Genomic DNA, 20,457 nt, shown 5'->3' with positions numbered 1-20,457 from the left:
GTCTGCTGCTATCACCTGAAATGTCCATCACTTGCTGCCTTTGTCTTTTGCCATGCCTCCCTTCGGTTTGTTTTCTCTCTTCCTTCGAACTTCCTCTACAACTCCTGGCTTGAATGCGGATGCGCTTTGCCGTTCATGACTTTCGTTAGACACTAAAATGGCTCCATTTCTTCTCCACATCAAACCAAGAGACCATTAATTGCCGAGTGACATCCTGGACCCAGTCCAATCCGTGTTTCGGTTTGGTGGCTTCAGTGCTGGATGCTGTAGGCCGGCAGCTTTTCTTTCCTGTTGGACACACTTTTAACTTTTCTTCCTCCTTTAATTCTCTAACCCTCTGAGTGTCACAGCGTTCCAGCTGTGTGTGAGGTCCCTGCAACTGTGGGCTCTGGGGGAACCGTGCTGTTGCTGAAGGCCAGTGGGTTCACACTGTAACAGTAAAGAAAGCACTGGCTTAGCAATAGCACTTCCTTTAGTTAGAAGTAAGGAAAAATAGTCCAAATGATTAGAAGCTGCGTATGACCCATATTTTTCCTAATTCTCTTTTTCATACATTCTACATGTATATTATTTAACTTGGCTGCTGTATAACAAGAGTAACTATTTTTCTTTATTTTGAAGGAAAATGCTACCACTGAGTTTGTGTCCTAGTTTCATTTCTCTTTCTGTATTTGGAGAAGGACTATGCCACCAGGTCTAAGGTACCTGATGGGCAACCAGGTAGCAGCTCCCAGTGGCATGTGTCAAGGTCCTCTGTGAAATTCACCTGCAATCCTTGCCCTGTTCCAGGTGCATGCTGAAGAGGGCCAACCCATATCTTTGGTCACTCTAGAGAGATAAAAGCTCAAGTCTATCCCATGTGATAAGGATGGAATAGTCTATCCCATATGATAAGGATGGGGCGATAAGTAGCTAATAATTCCTGTACAATTAAGAAAATCTTTCGTATTGAAGATGGTCATCTGTGGAAAAGATTTGAGGGTTTAGCCAAAAACTTGTGGAAGGGATTACAATTGATCCTCGAACAATGCAGGGGTTAGGGCACCAACAACACCCCCACTTCCCACCGGCTCAGGTGAAAACTCGAGTTTGCCCCCAGAACTTAACTATTAACAGCCTACTGTTGACTGGAAACCTTATCAATAACATAAACAGTCAATAAACACATATTTTGTATGCTATGTGTATTATATACATTTTTATAATAAAGATAGAAAAAAGAAAATGTTATTAAGACAATCGTAAGAACGATAAAATACTTTTACTGTAGTTACTGAAAAAATCAGTGTACAAGTGGACATGTGCCATTCAAACCCATGTTATTCAATGGTCGACTGTATTTACTCAGATAATAATTCAAAACAAACACCACACTGTCTTCATATAGGAAGAGCTTTCCGCTCTGTAATCCTGCTGTGCCAGAGGTGACTTTAACCACCTATTAATGGCAATTGGTCTGGAACCAAACTACTGTCCCGCCTCCACTACCCGTTAACTGGAAAGAAGGCACATCCTTCTGGGCAATGCCTTTGGCATCGTCCTGAGCCAGCACCGGCTTTGTTCACTCTGCTGCTGCTCACTTCAGCAGAACGGCCTCCCGTAGCTCTTTAGTTAATAGCTGGCTTTATAGGGAGAGCGGTGCACACTCTGACTTTTCTGCTGCCCTGCAATACTGCACCACAGGCAAGAAAGTGGCAAAAAAGAACAAAGCCAATCACTTTCCCTTGGACAAACATTCCTTTTGGAATGTTCTTTTGTTCCCAGACTTACTCCCCTACATTTGTCTTCTCTGAGCTGAATTGCTGGACTTTAACTCAGCTACAAAAACGGTCAAAGCCTTCCTCAAATTCCCCTCATCTTTCCAGAATCTCCATCAGAGCCAAACTCAGGAATCTTTTTTTTTTTTAAAGATGGTTTACCATATGAAAATTGTTTCCTTTACTACCTTGCTTATTTTAATATAAACAATTTCTCTGCTGATTATAATTCATCAACACTGTAGGGAATTTAGGGAATTTAATTGTAAGCATTTTCTTTTTGGACAAATAGACTGTGGCTTATTACACTGAGCTAGTGATCTTTGTCTTCATCAGATAAGTGTTTGTCGTGGGAGGTTGTCTTGGGATTTGTAGGCGTTGCAGTAGCAGCCCTGGCCCCTGCCCACTTGATGCACGTGCACACGCAAACTTTGTGACAACAAAAATGTCCCCAAACATTACTAAATTTTCCCTTAGGGCAAAATCACCCTGAGCTGGAGAACCACTGATGCAGACCAACTACTATAACCTTTTCATCTATGAAGATACAGCAGACCAACCAAAATCATCTCTCCAAAGTATTGTTTCAATAGTCTCTGATTGGCCTTCCTACTTCCTCCCTGCCCCATATGGTCTATTTTCAACATTACTCTCTTCCCCTGAGTACTTCTGTGTGCTTGTCCACTAAATACATTTAAAAATTATTACCATTGATTGTTGATAGAATTAAGACACATGGTCAAGACAGACCGTGACCAACTTTTGGGGGGTTAGGAGATTCTGCAGCACTTAAAGCGTTAAGGGAAGTTGTGATTACATCCTGGGATCGTCTTCACTCTCTAGCCCATCTGTGTTTATCTCCGAAGTCCTCGGCTAGGACTAACTCCAAAGTCCTACCGGTACTTCTGTCATTCCTAATTAATGTCTCCCCTTCGAAGTACTTTCCTTGTGCCTCCGTTCAAATGTTTATAGTTTGTTCATCTCTAAGTAGAGTTCCTTATCTTTTCCCCAACCAGACTCTGAGTTACTAACAGGCAAGCATTTGGCGAAATATGGCTTAGTCTTCCTCCTCCTCCTCCTCCAAACCCCGCCCCCGCTCCCGCCCCTGGAACGGTGGCCGTCCCTGTAAAATCTTGATCGGGTTCTTTAAATGGAGTTTAGCAAGTAACGGTGCGGGTATGTGCCAAGGACTGTGTCTGCTCCGGGGGGCAGCCACCCAAGACAGGAAGGTGGCAGACAGGACAGAAGGGTCTGGGGAAACCAGGTGAGGAAGTGGAGGAGGAGGAGGGGGAGGAAGATTAGCAGAGAGGGGAGAGGAAGAAGGGAGCAGAGGGTGGGGAGGAGGAGGAGGAGGCCGAGGAGGCCGAGGAGGACTGAGGGGAAGGGGGAGGGGAAGGGGGAGGGGAGAAAGGGGGCGGGGCTTCGGGCAGCGACCTCGCGGCCCCCTGTCCGGACCTGGTGGCCGCATGGCTCTGGCCTTCTCCGCGGCTGGCTCCGGCCGTGGGGCCCGGAGCCTGCTGCAGTTCCTGCGGCTGGTGGGGCAGCTCAAGGTGAGCGGGCGCCGGCAGGCCTTCCGGGGCCGAAGCAGGCCGCGTGGGGAGAGGCCGGCGCGGCCACGCAGCGCGAGACCGCCCGCTGAGCCGCCGTCTCTGGCTTTCTCCGGCTTTCTCCGCCCTCCGCGTCCCGTGGGCGGGGGCAGGGCGGCCCCCTTGCGGGCCGCGGTGCGTGTGGGCGGTGGACGCGGGGCGAGTGCGAACCGCAGCGTCTCCAGCGTCGGGCGGCGCGCGCGGGGCCCTGCGCCCCGGCCCGCGTACGTTTGGGGCGCGACTGGGCGGGGGCGTCGGCTGGCGAGCATTGACATCAGTCCCGCAGATTTGAAACGAGATGTTCAAAAATCTGTCACGCAATTACAGAATTAACGAGCCTGTTTTTTCCCAGAGGATTTTAGTACACAAGAGTGACATCACGTTCACGCAGCGCCGCCCCCCCCCCCCCCTCCGCGTTAGTGATTTTGCTGAATTTCTCCAAAGTTTGACCTCGGAGATTCTTTTTCCTGTCGCTGTTACTATAGTTTATAAAATTCTTGAGAAATGGAGACTAATGAGGAGGAAATGCATTCTCACAGGATCACATCATGATGTGAACAAAAGGAAGAATCATTAGAAATGCCATTATCCCTTCTGCCTAAGAATTTGGATCCCTTCAAGCTCAGAGCTCTTTCTCCAGTGTTTTCTACCTGTGTCTGTCTGATGGGGTTGTTGGAAGGCAAAACTTCCCAAGTCTGTGTTATAAAAAATAAGCGTCTTTACAGTTTTGTTTAATGTTAAAGGACTGTATGTGTTCCAAAATTTATACATCGGTAGCGCAGAGTAACTTGACTGTAGACTTTGTATTGTATATGTGTGAGTTATCCTGCAATCCGTCTGTCATTCTCGGACCTCACTGGTTTATTTGATTCCAGATGTCGGTGATTTCGGTTAGTTAACTATTTTTTTCATTTGTTCTGAAACCATTAACTCTGTTTCTGTGTCCCATTCCCTGGACTTGTCTTGAAGAGCAAAGCAGATAGGTAAAATATTTATTTTTATGAACTACTTTTTCTTCTTCATTTTCATCAGAGAGTCCCACGGACTGGCTGGGTGTACAGAAATGTCCAGAGGCCAGAGAGTGTATCCGATCACATGTACAGGATGGCAGTTATGGCTCTGGTGACCAAAGATGATCACCTTAACAAAGACCGGTAAGCTGTGCACTCGAGTGCTTGTCAGGTCGGGTCTCCGCTCCATGGTTATGCACTGCTTTTCATGACCGAGGTGTGTGTCAAATTCTTGTGACAGGTTGGTTTATAAATCAAGAAAAAAATTTTGAGGCAAACCGTACAGATTCAAAATGTGGGAATGGGAACTATGTGTATATTGCTTCAGTTGTTAATCGCACTCTGGGCTTTCTCTTGGCAAGTGAAAGAGCCTGCCTTGGTCTCAAGAAAACATACGTGTGATATTAGGGTTTTCAAGGCCTTTGAAGCGAGTGTGTGATGTCTTCCATTTTATCATTGTACTAGCGCGCTGTGTACTTTTTATCTGGCCCCTTTTAGTGGGGTGACTTTTTGAAGTGTTATGTGCATGATATAACTGAGAGAGAGATTTCTCTCTTCCTTCAGTCAGGCAACAGTGTCGAATACTTTGCTGAGTGTAGGACAAAGTTCCTAGCAAAATAAGACATTAAATAAATACCAAATGAATTACACAGGCCCAAAGCAGTTTCAAAAATAAGTTATGTTAGAAAATAAGCACCACACTGGAGAGAGCTTGGGACCCTGAGGTGAGCCCGGAAGGGTCAGCTCGGTAGAGCAGTAGAAGGCACAGCACGCTGAGGGACGGGCATAGACACCAAAACCCTGCTGGCGGGAAATCGAAGGTATACTCTGGAAATAGTAAGTTAAGTAAATCAATTTAATTGCAGCAAAGTTTCACTAGGGAGTCTGGGGAGCCCCATTACTCTGTAGATGGTGTGGAACTTAGATTTTTGGCAAACACTATAAGATGAACTTAATGTTGAATGGAGATAGACCTAAGAGCAGTCTGAGATTTTAACGGGATCAGGGAAGGCCAGCAGGCAGGGCGGGACACCTGCAAGGAGTTGGTTAGGCCTCCTCCTGTTTTGGTAATGTGGGGACCTGAAATAGACTGGCCCTCCGGGACATTTATCTCATGACCTGCCTTCGTTGTTTCGACAGTGGTTATCCTAATCACTACTCATTATCATTAATAATCATAGCCATTTGTTGCATGAACAGCATGTGCCAGGAACATAAATTACCAAATTTAATTTTCATACTAATCTTATGAAATATTATCTCTCTTTTCAGAAGATAAAATGAAGGCTGACAACACTTAGCATATAAAGAAATTAAGTAATTTGGCAAAGGTCACTAAGCTAATAAATGTTGGTTGTTAGATTTGAACCCAGGTCCATCCAAATCTATTCATTTTTCTGTAAAGGGCCTCATTTTTACATCTAACTAATATATTAGGGAAATGAGTTTCTGAATTTTATATTAGTAACTAAATGCTATAACCCCAGATCACCTCCTGGCTTTGTAATCTGAAGTTATCTTTTATTTTTTATTTGTATTAATTATTTTATTGACTCTTAATTATATATTCACAAGTATTATTTATTTAAGATTTATTAATCTTGACTGGTCTTTTCAGCCTGCTCTGTTGCAAGCCCTTCTCTTATTGTCTTCATTATATATTGTTTTTCATTATCATTGAGTCCCCTTATACCTTGTCTTTTAAAGTGATATTTGAGAAACCAGCCATTTCTGGAAAGATACAGGCTAACAATTTCCTTTGCATTCTCATATTTTGTGTTGAATATTAACGAGCAGTTTTGATTTTGAACTGTTGAAGTTTGGCAAAATATATAGTTACTTTAGAAAATGCTGCATTAAAATACTCTGGGAGGGTAGAGAAAAAATAATATATTACGTAACTTCAAAATAGTGTAGAGAAGGAGTTTGTAATGAATATAATTCCATGTAATTATTCGCCATTTCTTGCCCGGTCAGCTGTGTGCGCCTAGCCCTGGTTCACGATATGGCAGAATGCATCGTCGGGGACATAGCACCGGCAGATAACATCCCCAAGGAAGAGAAACACAGGCGAGAAGAGGTCAGTGTTGACTATTGATGCCACATGACACCACCAGAAAAACCTGTTGCTGAAGCAAAGCTAAGTTGATTAGACCTACTGGAGTCAGGGAGTACCCCACCTTGACGGAGTCTTAGTGTTTCACTAAGAGAAGGAGAACATTGGGGGAGGGTATTTACGGAGTTTGAGAGCCTGGGTTGGAGGATGTTTAAGGGGATCTTATAAGATGGGCAACTGGTTGAGACTACACAGTTTAGGATGTAAGAGCCTTGGGTTGGTGGGACAGGTGAGGCAGAATCTTGAAGAGTAAGCTGCTTGTGTTTACTGTACTTTGGGGTTTACAGTCTTAGCTTCCAGAAGAAAGGATTTCCCTGGAGTAAGACCGGAATGGTTTTTGCTTGTTCTTAACCTTGTGTAACACAAGAATAGGAAGGTGTGCCTGCTCCCAGCCTTGTTTAACACGGGGACAGCAAACTGGTTGGGTTTCAGTTCTCATTAGTAGGTGGACTTGATGGCATGGCTTTCATTAGAACAATGGAGATAGTTGGAACTTGAAGGAATTCTCCATGCGTGTTAAGCTCTTTGGAGAAAAGTTCTATAAATGACAAGTATAATCATTTTTATAATTATTATTTGTTGGATTTTAAATGCATCCTTTAATTTAGTGGTCAGAAGTAAAGACAAATATTTGTATTAGTAAGAAATGAACAACATCAGTAAAATGTGAAATCAATATCATTTTGGACTCTAACCCCAGAGGCCAGGGCCAAAGAGGGAGACATATTTAAAGCAGAGGCTGCAAAATTCATGAAGGCTTTTCTTATAATGCTGAATGGCTGGTTCTTAATTCAGGGATCTTTGTAAGCTACTTTTATTATAGGCCACAGACCTAAATTGCTAAATGGACAGATCCTTTATCTCAGATGGTTTAACAGGGCAGTGGCCTTAAATAGCTGTTCTCAGAGCTGAGGGGACATGAACTTAGTAGCCAGCAGCATTTTTACCTCCCTACAGACAAGAGAATCCACAAGGAATCCCAAGTTGGGAGTTCTAAAACATCCAAAATTATGGGTATAAGAGGAATAGTGTAAGGAATGTATTTTTCCTGCCAAGATATAGGTCTAGAATGTAGGCTCGACATCATGACAGCCTAGAGAAAGGGAGGGAGCTAACAAAATATTTATAGAGAGTTTAGACTATCATCGTGGGGTCATCACTTGGTAAGATATACAAATGTCTAATCAATGTGTTGTATACCTGGAACTAGTATCACATTGTATGTGAGCTATAACTGAAACATAGATTTTAAAAATCATCTAAAAAAAGATGAAAAGGCATTTAAAAGTTTCTAGGTTAACAGAATTAATTTAAAAACCAACTGAGCAGCAGTTGAGAAACTAACTGAGTTACATAAAGGAATTAGTCGTGAACCAGAGGATGTTGATTAATGACTTATGACAGAGAGGAAAAAAAGGGGGGGAAACCTCCTCCATGATACAGCTCATTTCAGGATATATGATAGTCTTATTCAAGGGTACATGTGCACATTGTGGACGAGAAACAATATACTGCAATACCAGAGAGTAGCCAAAGATTTTGAAGTGACACAGAGGAAGAAGAACAGATGGGTACAGTGTGAATTTGAGGCTTACTCCATAAAGGAGCAAGTCAGACCCTTCTGAAGAAAAAGCACAGCCCAGACGGGGGGCCTCCAACGACTGGAGATGAAAGAGGACCCCCTGCTGTCCTGACAACAGCTCAGTCCTGGCCTCCGTGGAGGGGATTAGAGTGGACTCGAACCATCAGAGTGTTGCTGTTTTGCTGGACTCTGTATCCTGGCAATGAAGAAAAACCTTTGTGGCCTCACTGAACTACCTGCTTGCTGTCCACTCCTTCAATTCACAGGAGAATAAATATCATAATCAGAAGGGACAAGGGAAACATCTTAAGAGAACTGCAAGTTCTTAGACAGAAACCAACGGCCTGGAGAGCACTGATACTCTGTTGCCTCTTCCTGCTACTGGCTAGGATTTGAGAACAGAGAGGAGGATCTGAGAGTTGAACCATTCTCTGTGAGATGGTGTTTATGAATAAGATGTGGATGTCCGAACCAGGCATTAGATAATTAAATGAAGGTTTCTTGGCTTGAGGTGGAATGCACATAATGAGCAGCAGGGAGCATCATTTGCCCAGAGGATAGCCAACTGCATCCAGAAGGCTTTGAACCAAAGGAGGAGGGAGGAAAAATACTTGATAAGCCTGGAAGGTTGATTGTTTTGGAGGAGAGCAAATATTTGGATGAAATGAGGATGAGGGAGTAGAAGAGAGAATTTGGGGGCCAAAAGCAATACGTGTAGTCTGACCCCTTCCTAAGCAGGATAAAATACAGGGCCTGGCACAAATAATGCCGCTTTTTTATTACAAAACTGTAAGCATGTATTTCTATACCATAACAATATCATACTCAAGCACACTATATGACATTTTAGGTGAAATGTCCAAAGAGCTGTTTATCTCATGAGAGACATTCACAAACCCCACCAGCCACACACAAGGAAGCCTTAGTTCTGCTGGACCCTGTATACTTTATTTTATAACCCAAGTTGGTTGAGGGCTCCTGGTAGGGATGATCAAGAATTAGTGGGAAGGAACTTGAGGCTGGAGTCCAGCAAGGGCAGGTTATATTCCTCTGTAAAGGGAAGAACTTCCTAAGACAGAAGAAGAGTCACGGTTACATATGGATCTGCGAAGGCTGAAGTTGCCAAAGAACTGAGAGGTCGAAAGGAGAAGAGCCAGACTTTATTATGCGAGTCGACATGGCAAAGTGGAGAAACTGAGAAATGTAGTGAACATTTTACAGAGTGCATATTACGTGCCAGATAATAAACACTTCGTATATAAACTATTTAATCCACACAGCAGTCCTGTCGCGTAGGTACCATTATTAACCTCATTGCACAGTTGAGAAACCTGAAGGACAAGGAAGTTAAGTAACTTGCTCAGGGCTCCTCAGCTGGTGAATGGGCAGCTGGTTTCAACCCCCCGTGACTCGGTAGTTCGCAGTTCACTGCAGCCCTCTTCAGCCCCACCAACGAAGTGTGGAAGGTGAATAATGCTTTCTGGGTGCTTGTCACAAAACCGACACAAGGTGTTTGCTGAAAGCTTCATTCAGCTCAGAACTTTGAGCAGATTCTTGACATGCTTGGCTAACAGGAAGAAGCAAGGGAAATTTCCTCTCTAAAGCTATGTGTGAACAAGACAAAAAAAGTACAGAAGTGGGTGTGGCAGGGCTCACTGCCAGGAAGGGAAGGTCTGGCACCCACAGCCACGTACCCTGGACTTCTGTGGAGTTGATTTCCGAGGGTTCATTTAAAAACGTGGGCATGATTCTGTGGCATATGCTGCCAAGCAGGGAATATCAACTACCTAAGAGGCCTCAAAATGCAATTCTCATTAATACGATATCCATGAGTTTAGATCCAGAAAATCATTGCTCAATTTCAGGAAGAGAGCAACCATATCCTTGTTTATCTTTTATGTTTTTTAATGGACGTTGTGATTTTAGTCAACAGGAAGCTAATCAGTCAGTAATTGGATGTGATCTCCAAAAGGCCAATTCAGTCCTAGACTGCCTTTATAGAAATAGAATGTCTAGCTTGAGGAGTTCCGTTCTGTTCCCCCCTGGTCGTACCACACATCAGTAACTGCATTCAGTGCTGGGTGCATAGCCTTCAGTGGAATAGAATTCCACTGAATAGAATTCTCTTCTCAAAGCAGGACTTTTCTGTTTGTATTCTCAAAGTTTAGGTTTTGAATATACCTGTACATATATGTTACTCAGTTTAAACAACAGCAATGGGCAAACTTGTGTGTCTGGAAAAGTGGAATGATACACTGTTTATAAAGAGACCTTTAATTTTTGAAAATGCAAAGTATTTTTTCAAGTATCTTGATGAGATTTATGAAAAAGAAGCAAGGGAGAATGCAGGTACAAAATAATCTAAATTTTATACCCCTAGGAGTAGTATGATGCTACAAGCCACTCACGATAGTGATGTTACTTATGTATGAGAACAGATGGTTGACGCTGGCAAATATGTTTTGCTCCAGAAGAGATTGTATTTTTGCATATTATTCCTCCCAATAATAAATAAATGTACACACAGATATCTGTATTCATTTTCGTTGCTTTTCCCCAGTTCCCTTTTTGATTTTATATTAGACTGTTCCCACTTTTATACTGGGAACCATTTGCCACAAGTGGTTTTTACAACCATATTCTTTTCAAGGAACCTAACCTCTGGTTAGAATGGAAAGAGATTAAGAGGTGTAGGATGAGGATGGTCAAGAAATCTGAAGTCATTTGAGGGTGACTTGCAGACCCCATGCCCCAAAATGTGATATTTTAGAAGGACCCTGGGGCAGCACAAAAATGAAGGAAACAAGGGGAGTGAGGCTCCTGGGACTTCACAGAGTAAAAGTAAGCACTGAACACTCTCTGCTCTCTTACTCTGTTATCTCCACTTTTCTTTGGGTTTTGACTCTCTCAGGCTTGTTTGTGGCTTCAGCCTCCCAGCCTCTGCTGGACAAATCATGCAGGTGGTCCCCAAGTGACTGGTTTGACTTACACGGCCATTCCTTGGACCGGTCACTGTGGCGGCAGAAATTCTGGCCCAGCTGGGCGACTGCCGCCTGTTGGGCATTGTGTTTGTGAGAGGGAGGAGGGGAGGAGGAGGGGTTAGGCACAGAGGAAGAACTGGAGGGACAATTGCAGCTGGGTGTGAGGAAGTACTTTCCATCTGTGCTGCCTAAAGGCCGTTTGGGCAGCCTCCCGAGGTGCCAGGTCCCCATCACTGGACATGTTTACGGAGGGAAGACAGGAAGTGTTCAGTGACGCTGTTGAAGTGTTCGGACACTTGTCATGGATGGTTTGGCAGGTTACCCTTCAATATCCCCTTTTTAGCCTCTGAGGGTATGAGGGTGTCAGCCTACAAGATGCCATCATATAATTTCCTTTATGTTAATGACAATAACTGCCCATTTGTGTGGTGGTGTACATTTTGCAGTAAAAAGATTAACAAGAGAAAATGGATATAATAGTGTACAAAACAGTTCACTGAGCTTTGTAATTCATTGTTACTTTCCTATTCTTTCCACTTGCGGTTTGTGTTGAACTCTACTACGCTTATGATTGAAATTTAAGTGGGCATCTGTGATTCATTCAGAAGGTGTGAAATCTTTGGCCTCACTTCCGACATTTCTGTAATTGTCTCACCCTCCTCGTTGTCCTTTTTTATGTGTGGTGTGCTGCAGGCCACAAAATAAGTGCTTAGTGGTGCCCGTGTGAATAAATGCATGTTCTTATTTAATGTACATCACTGCCCTCCTTGTAAACCATAAATATTGTCCAGTATTCTGCCCCTTTGGAAGTTATTTTAAGGACTTGAGCCCAACACTTGGCTTTTGTAGATGAGTTTAAATGTGAACATGATTCAAATAATGGTTTGATATTTCAGGCAGCTATGAAGCAGTTGACCCAACTTCTCTCAAAGGATCTCGGAAAGGAGCTCTACGAACTTTGGGAAGTAAGTATATACGTGGGTTGCTTTTTATTTTTTGTGACTGAATTTATATGCCTCATCAATGTTTTAATTAACTTAGATTATTGTAACAAGCTGTCTCTAACTTACTACTTTCTGGTTTGTGTCTGTTTTTCACCTCAGCTGCTGCAGGAATTTCTCATGGCTAATATTTTTGCTTCCTCAATTTCCCCATTTCCCTTGTCACCATAATGACTGGTACACGACCCGCCTCATGGCCCCTGGATTTCCTAATGCATTGCTGTCACCCCCAGCCCTGCCACCTTCACCAACCCCGTACTTACCACCCATTTCTGGTCCTTGAAAATGACATGGGCTTTGGTGATTCATTCCCACCTCGCTGCTTCCTGGCTCAGTGACCTTGGGCACGCTCCCCTCTTGGTATGTTGCCTACCTGTGAACCTCGAAGGGTTGCTAGGGCTGACAGAGGTCAAGATGAAGTGCTGCCATGACGCGCAGCACAGAACAGGGGCTTTGTCAGTGCTCGCTCCCTCCCAGGGCTGCTGAGACACTCAGGACTGCAGAGGCCATGTGGCTGGAGGGAAAGGGCACAGACAGCCACTGTGCTGCCGTTGCCCCCTCCCCGTGCTGCTTCTCATTTGTGAAGAGGAAACAAAACAAACCCCTGCCTACTCCAGACTCATGAGTCCAACAGCCTAATGGGCAGCTCCACCTAAATACCCATTGGAACCTCAACTCAGCATGACCCTCACCATCTGTGGCCATTTTTATTGTTTAACAGCCTTTTACTGAAAAATACAGAAAACTACACAAAAACCAATGTATGGCACAGTGAGTTATTGGGAGAATAACTTCCTTGTAAGTACCATCCACGTCAAGAGTTGGAAGTTTGCCGTTCTTCCCAGAAGCCCTTTTTTGTACCCTGCCTCAGCACAACCCGTACTTTTCATTGGGGTCACGGAATTTCTTTATGGTTTTACCACCAAAGTGTTCATCCCCAGATATTTTAGTTTAATAGTGCCCATTTCTTTTAAGAGTAACAGTTTTTATATATCCTTTAATCTGCAATTCTCCCTCCCGCTTTCTTTTTCTTACACATTATCACTGAAGAACCCAGTCCATCTGGCCTGTAGTTGAGTTTCTCGTGGTCTGGGTTTCGCCAGTTGCACAGTCACGATGCAGGGAGAGTTCCTCGTTTTCTGCAGGCTGGCAGCTGCATCCAGAGGCTGGATCAGACTCAGGTTGGATCCTTTTGGCAGAACTGCAGGTGATGGTGGATTCTTTCATCATGCAACACACATGTCTGGGTTTTCTTGGGGCTTATATCCCTCAGTCCTTTGGGGTTACAGAGTGGTATTCTAATGTTTTTATTTCATTTTCATTTTGTAGCTGAAATAACTTTGCTAGCAGATGCTTCTCCCTCATCTACTCTCTGGTTAAGGTCATATGAGAAGGGTGTGGTAAAAGCGCTAGACTTTGATGGCCTCCTTGATAGCAGGAATGGCAGGGTGATTCAGCCTCATTCATCTTGCACAAGTCCTGGCCAGACCACCGGTTTTCTTTTCAGGTTATTTTTAAATGGGAATGTTATTTCAAGACCACAGTATGGGTACTAAGGATGCTCATTGCTACTGAGTTTGTTATTATTTCTGTACTTTTTAATGGACTTTTTAATATATAAAATACCTTGTGAAGTCATGGTGATGTTTCCAATTCAGTTTGTACTTCATCTCTTGCATGTTATGTTGCATGTCCTTCGAAACCAGGAACCTTGGTTATGTAGCTTTTATCCTTCATTATACCTGTACCCATCTCAGAATAACAGCTGTACACGACATCATCATCAGTTCTGAGTGTTGAGAACAGTTTTAAACATTGTTCGCCTTTGCTCTCTCCATTCTCCCCCCATTTTTATAGTTGTACAATATATCTACATTGTCAAAACATTTAACCATTACATACCATGACCCCTGTCTTTGTACACACCTCATTTAATCTCAGTTCTGTAAGTAACTGTGTGGTGGATGCTCACCACCGGTCCTAATGTCGCTCTCTCCCCAGTCCTGTCGGTGGTCTGAAACCGGTTCTCCAGCAGGTTCTTCACGAAGGGCTCACAGGAACAGTATTCCCTCAGTGGTACATGTCTTAATAGTTCCTCTGTGTTCTTTAGGCCTGCAAGTCAATTTCACCTGAAATGAAAACCTTGGCTCCCAGTTCCTTTCCTTGAATATCTTAAATATATTACTTCCATTTTCTTCTGTCATGATATTGCTGTCAAGGTGATCATAATTATATTTTTCTTATATGTCAGATGTACTTTCTGCATGTGTCCAAAGGATTTTTTTAATATATGGCAATTTTTTTAGAATATGTTTTGGTGGTGTTGGCTATTCTGGGTTAATATCCTGAAGAACTTAGTGTGCATTTTCAGTGTATGCTTTCAAATATTTTTTTATTTTTAAATTTTTTTCAATATAATCTTTCCTTTTGCTTTGCTTTTCTTCCCACCACCCAAGACTCCTATATATCTGTATGTTGGTTCTTCTTTGCTTACCTTCAATACTTACTACTTTTTTGCTATTCTTTATATCATTTTCATTTCTTTGACTTTTAAACCTAACTTTCTTTTTGATTTCTGTTTCTTGTAAGGCATCATTTATCATGCTTGATTATTCCTGTGTTCCTTATGCTTAGTCTTTATTTCTAAAATGACTTTTTCTTTTATCCCTAATTACTTTTATGTTGCTCTTTCATGTCTTATCATGTTCTTAATATCTTCTGGTTCTTTTTGAAATAGTTTGTTACATATTAGATCGTTTGTGAAAATGAGGATGTCTTTCTGGTGTGAATGGTCTGTAGAGATGTCATTTTACTTTTTATTCTCTTTATCTTACGGTGAGTCTGTGTGGAATCTGACCATCCAGACTTACTGTAGCACCTGCTCGCTGCTGTTGTTCACTTCGATATACAGTGACGGTAGTTTTCCTGAGCTTCTGGAGAGAAACTTGGTTCAAATAGCTTTTTTAACTTCACAGAGCTTTCTTCTTTTTTTTTTTTTTTTTTTTGGTTTGGTGGTTTTTTTCATGTGGTGTAAAAATGCGGTGGTTTACTTTCAGAGATTTCCTGGCATTGTTCCCCTTCCCAACTCTTGTGTGGACTTTTCCTTCATCTCTGTTATGCTGATCGCATTCAGTTTTGATTTCAGCTGTTTCTCCTCATGTGGGGCCCTGACCTGGAAGCAGCCCCAGCAGGCCAGGTTGGCCACTTCACCAGGACTGGGCTTATATCGGCTGCAGTTGGAGTGGGCAGGGGTCCTTCAGTGTTGGTCTCTGTTCCCACATTGTGATACTACTATGAACACCTATCATGTATTTAGAGATTTTCCCATTCTTAGGTCCAACAGGTGCCCTGATGCCCATAATCTCCTCCAGTTCCCCCCAGACAGACACTGATGGCACGCAGGGTGGAGGTGGTTTGTCCCCACTCGTGTTATGTTTTGCGATTCCTGGTAATGTTATAACCTTTGGCTTTGTTACTGTTATCCATGAGGTTTTTGGTTTTGCTGTTTCTTTGCTCTGTAGGGTTTTTGTCTTTCTGTGTCTTCTGTTTTGCTCCATATTTAGTTTCCCAGGCTACAATCTAGGAAGTCATTTATGACTCCCTTTCCCTTTCTTTCACATTTTAGTTTACTTCTTCCTTACTGTTTCTCAAATCTGCCCACTTTTCCCCATCTTCATTGCCACATGCCCCTAACTTCTCTGCTAGTCCTACAAAGTTTCAAAGCCTGACTGACACCTCTGCTTTCACTCTAGCCGTTTTCCACACTGAAGCCAGCATGCTGTTTCTAAAATGCAAATCCCATCAGGACACTTCTTGCTGGAAACCCTTGGTGATGTCCGGTAGCTGCAGGATAAGCCGAGACTCCTCTGCATAAACCACAAGGCCTTTCAGGAGCTGGCTCTTCCTCCGTCAGCCTCTTCCCCCTCACCTTCCTCCCTCTGCTCTCCATCCTGCCATTAGGAACTATTTGCAGTAATTCTCCAAAGATGCCCCGGCGCCTTCTCAACCCTAGACTAACCTTTATCTGCAGTACTTTTCTCCCTGCCCTGCCTCCTGGTTGGAAAGTGAAGTCAAAGAATGCCAGTACCATTACTTTTTGAGAGAAAACCAAGTGATTTATATTTGAAAGGAATGTGTAATTTCACAGAATTTATTATAAAATGTATTATTCCCTAATGGTCTTATAATCTTTTTTCTCACTTTCAACAGAAAATTTCTGGACTGCTATGCTTAGAGTATTGCATTTACTTTTGTTAACTAATGAACTTAAATTTATTAAATGTAAATATATAAGTATAAATACAATTAAACATTTAAATTAAAAGTAATTATTTCTAAGTGCCTTTGCAATTAAACAGAATGTATTTGATTTTATATTAAAATGATTTGCCTCTATAATTTTAAGCTCAATCAAAATTCAAATAACTGCCTTTATAAGAATAAGGCATTTAATGCCAGGAAACCTTCAGCAATTCACATCACATTATCCTGCCAAGAACGCATGACAGGTTCATTATTTGAACACATCTGGGGTGGAATTACAGATGAAAACTGCAGGGAAACCAGTTGGGAACACTTCGGTTTTAATCGAAGAACAATTCTACATAGCATTAATTCGGACCTGTGGTTGTGTGACATGTGTCACGCTCTAAGAAACAGACCTCCCGTAGCTTCTTGTTTCGGGTTTGCCCTGAGGAGGGAGGGACCAGTGGGAAGAGGAAAGGCAAACCCCCTGTCCATTACATCACCACCTCCCTGCCACCAGCACGTTCCCACAGCACCGTGTGAAGAGTTCAGGGATCCTGACTGTATCCTCCAGAGGCATGACCCAGAGAGACTTCAGTCCTCCCTATTTAGAGAGTGAGGTCAGAGGTTCCAAGGATAAAGTGGAAACCAAAATTAAATGAGAAAGCCAGAAGTTCACTTGAAAAACAAAACTAACATTAAGTAGAGAGGGAAATAATTTGAGAAGCATGAGATGAAATATTAGCTTGGAGTTAAAAAAAGACCTAAACCAGGTGGATTAACAAATAAAGATCTGGAAGTGAAGACGAGATACCTGAGAGGAAGAAAAATGCTTGCCGGTGCCCATGTGAACAAAGGAGACTTGGAGGCATCTGGTGGAACACATGGCCTTGTGGGCACTTGCTCCTCGCATGGAGTGGTGATGTCAGCTGTGCAAGTGCAGGTGGCGCGACTCCGTGAAGGGGTATGTACCGCGGAGAGACATGGGCAATTCAGAATGTGCTTTTCAGTTGTGACCCTGATTCCAGGCACCAGCATCAGAATTTTCCTGGATTACCCTATCATGCAAGCCCTAATCATGCTGCTTTGATTTTCCCTTCACTTAGGAATATGAGACCCAATCTAGTGCAGAAGCCAAATTTGTGAAGCAGCTGGACCAATGTGAGATGATCCTTCAGGCGTCTGAGTACGAAGACCTTGAGAACAGACCTGGGAGACTGCAGGACTTCTATGACTCCACAGCAGGTGCTCAGTGCTGTTTGCAGGGGGCGCCGTTGTAGTTTGGCTTACTCCTAGTGCAGTAAATAACGTAATGTTAGTGAATCCACTGTGGTTACCTCTTCTGACCTTTCCTTTGGCGCACCTAAAAAAAAAAAGGCAGGATTCATCGGGGAAGGGGACTGGTGCAGGAGAGTGTTGCTGCCCTGGAGTCAGAGTGCCAGGCTCAAGGTCACACCAGGCTCAAGGTCACACCAGGCTCAAGGTCAGGCCTACTAGCCAGGGGCTGTGTGCCCCTGGGCAGCCTCCTGGCCTCTCTGTGTCTGAAAAATTAAAATCGTAATACTTACCCTACTAAAGTTATAGGTTGTTTTTGAGATTCAAGAGAGAATTTATATGAAAGTTCATTATCGATAGTTGCTTTATAGATGTAAGGTCATGTGAGGTGGAGGTAGAAGTAGAGATTTAAAATGAGAAAATCCCAAATGGCTGAAGTCACCACACCAGTGTCATACAGCACAGACCTGGAGTCACATGGCCTGGTTTGAATCCTGGTTCTGCCACAAAATCTCTGTAACCTGTAGTAAATTACTTAACCTAGTTCTGGGCCTTAGTTTCCTTATTTTGAAAATTCAGATAATTACAGAATCTACTTTGTAGGGTTGGTTGTTTGAGGTTATAGTGGGTTAATTCATAGGAAGTACTTAGAAGAATATCTGGCAATAAATAAGCTTTAACTATCTTCATTTTGATAGTTTCCAGAGGATGGCTGGTGTTCCTGCCCCTCCCTGGAGTGAAACTCCACCTCTCTTCCCTGGGGGCAGTTCACACCTAGCTGCCTCCATCTCCTCAGAGAGGAGTTAGAGATAGCCTTGCTGGGACCTCTCCGGACCTCAGGTGGCCCATCAAATAAAGGAAGGTCTCAGGTCACAGACGGTGGTCCTGAACTTGATTTACATTGTAATGAGGTTGATTTGATTTCCTTCCCTCTTTTCCAGCCCCACCGCCTCTGCGCGAGGCACGGCTCCTGTTAGCTCTGTATTGGGCTGCTGTTGTAACCACCTAACGCAGCCTGCCAGGCTCGCCAGTTTGTTCTGCATTCTGCATGTTCCTTCCATGTTTTCCTCCTGTAGTTGTAGGTATCATCACATGCTTGTTTTTAAAACTCTTGTGGCTTTCCTCTTCCTAAAAAATAAAATCCTGACACTTTTGAGTGGACTATAAGGCTGTGCAGTCTCAGGCCCCTTGCCTCTCAGGTTTCCTTCCCTAATTGTCCCTGTCAAAATTGTGTTCCCTTCTTTTTGCTCGGGCTGCACTTGGTCTACAGCTTCCCAGAGTCTGAGCTGCATTCTTCTTAACTATGCTCCTCCTTGGATCTCTTCCCAAACCCCCACTCGTTCACCCCATCCCATAATAAGCTGTTTGAGAGCCAAGCCCAGCTTTGTCTCTCATCTGTCTTGGATATAGGTGGTGGTCAAAAATGTTTGATTTCTGTTAAATAGAATAAAGGTGCAAACCTGGGGTCAGCAAACTGTGGCCCAGGGGCCACACTGGCCTGCTGTGCCTGCTTGTGTAAGGTTTTATTGAAACTGCTACCCTCATTCTTTACGTATTGTCTCTACTACTTTTGTGCTACAACAGGACAGTTGAGTAATTTGCAACAGAGACATATATGTTCACAAAGCCTAAAATATTTAATGCCTGTCTCCTTACGGAAAAGATTTAGCAACTGTGTTATAAGCAATGATTGGGTTCTAAGATAGTATATTTTGCCAATAATGTAACTAAAATACAATTTTAACATTATCTTCTATTTTGACACATTGTCGATGAAAAACAAAAAATGAAACATGGAAATACTAGTAAAATAAAAAATGTGGGCCCTGGAAGGGTCATCTAGTTTAAACTCCACAGTTCATTGTGGAAGAAACCTGAGCCTGGAAAGAGGGTGACTGCACATGACTGAGCTGAGGTTAAAATGCACCGTGCTGAGTGGGGTTTCCCTGTAGGGCCTCTTTCAGAGGCTGCCTGGTCAAGTTTCTCCCAGCTCTGGCTCATTGATGGTTCTTATCCTTACGTGCGGTGACAGCAGGGGTGATGGGGAATAAGCTCCGGGTGGTCCCCTTTGGCCCCTCTCCACGTGAGGACAGACTGGGACTTGTGTTCTGCGTTGGAGTAAAGCAAGGGTCAGGTCACAGGATGGAGCCCCTGACAAGGCCTGCGATCAAGCTGGAAAAATGGATGTATTCTCTTGTCCTTACTGATGTATTCTCTTGTCCTTATCTTTTTCTGTCTTCTTGCCTTGCAGGAAAATTCAGTCACCCCGAGATAGTCCAGCTTGTCTCTGAACTTGAGGCAGAAAGAAATGCTAGCATCACTGCAGCTGCCAGTGAGCCACGCTCCTGAGACATTCTCTGTGCTGCTGCTCGCCCGTGACAAACATTTTATTTTTCCATTGGATGCTGTTGTGTGGCCTGTTGGTCTGTTGATTTCCCCAGATGTGAGTCTGTTTATTTTCAATGGCCTGGACTCCAGCAAGAAACGTGGTACAATTGGGCCACAAAAGAAGCCACAGAACAGAGCGTGCTCATGAAAATGCATGGGTGAGGACTTGGGGGCGGGTGTCTTTTTATGAACTAAATACATGCATTTAAAAACCTTAAACTTCGGCATATTTTTTGGAGATTTTTAATCTACTGAATTTATATCCTACATCCCCAAGGGCAAGATTCATTGAACAACAGAAAGTTTAATTATGATTGCTTTTAAGAACAGAGTTTTCCGCTGACTTACTGGTATGGATCCAGGAAAATGAATGCATTATCTCCTCAGATGAAACGCTGCTCTATTCATGTGATCACTCTCTGGAGCCAGATTTTTAATTTCACTGTGACCTGTTTTAGGCCTTTGATCTTGGACTTGTAAACCTGCTAACAGGTTCAGCCCCTTCTTCCAACTCTG

At 43.3% G+C, this 20,457-nt stretch overlaps 1 protein-coding gene across 1 annotated transcript; it reads left to right on the top strand.

The window, feature by feature from the left end:
* Positions 1 to 3,175: 3,175 nt before the first annotated feature.
* On the top strand, positions 3,176 to 20,160 carry HDDC2 (HD domain containing 2). Its single transcript, XM_053913624.1, has 6 exons — positions 3,176 to 3,307; positions 4,376 to 4,497; positions 6,331 to 6,433; positions 11,929 to 11,997; positions 17,385 to 17,523; positions 19,805 to 20,160. Exons 1-6 carry the CDS (start codon positions 3,224 to 3,226, stop codon positions 19,900 to 19,902), a joined length of 615 nt encoding a protein of 204 aa, XP_053769599.1. The 5' UTR covers positions 3,176 to 3,223; the 3' UTR covers positions 19,903 to 20,160.
* The last annotated feature ends 297 nt before the right edge of the window (positions 20,161 to 20,457 follow it).

The sequence above is a fragment of the Desmodus rotundus genome, chromosome 11 (genome assembly GCF_022682495.2).
Source record: "Desmodus rotundus isolate HL8 chromosome 11, HLdesRot8A.1, whole genome shotgun sequence".
In the NCBI taxonomy this organism is placed as follows: Eukaryota; Metazoa; Chordata; class Mammalia; order Chiroptera; family Phyllostomidae; genus Desmodus; species Desmodus rotundus.
This window is presented reverse-complemented; position numbering and strand designations above follow the sequence as displayed.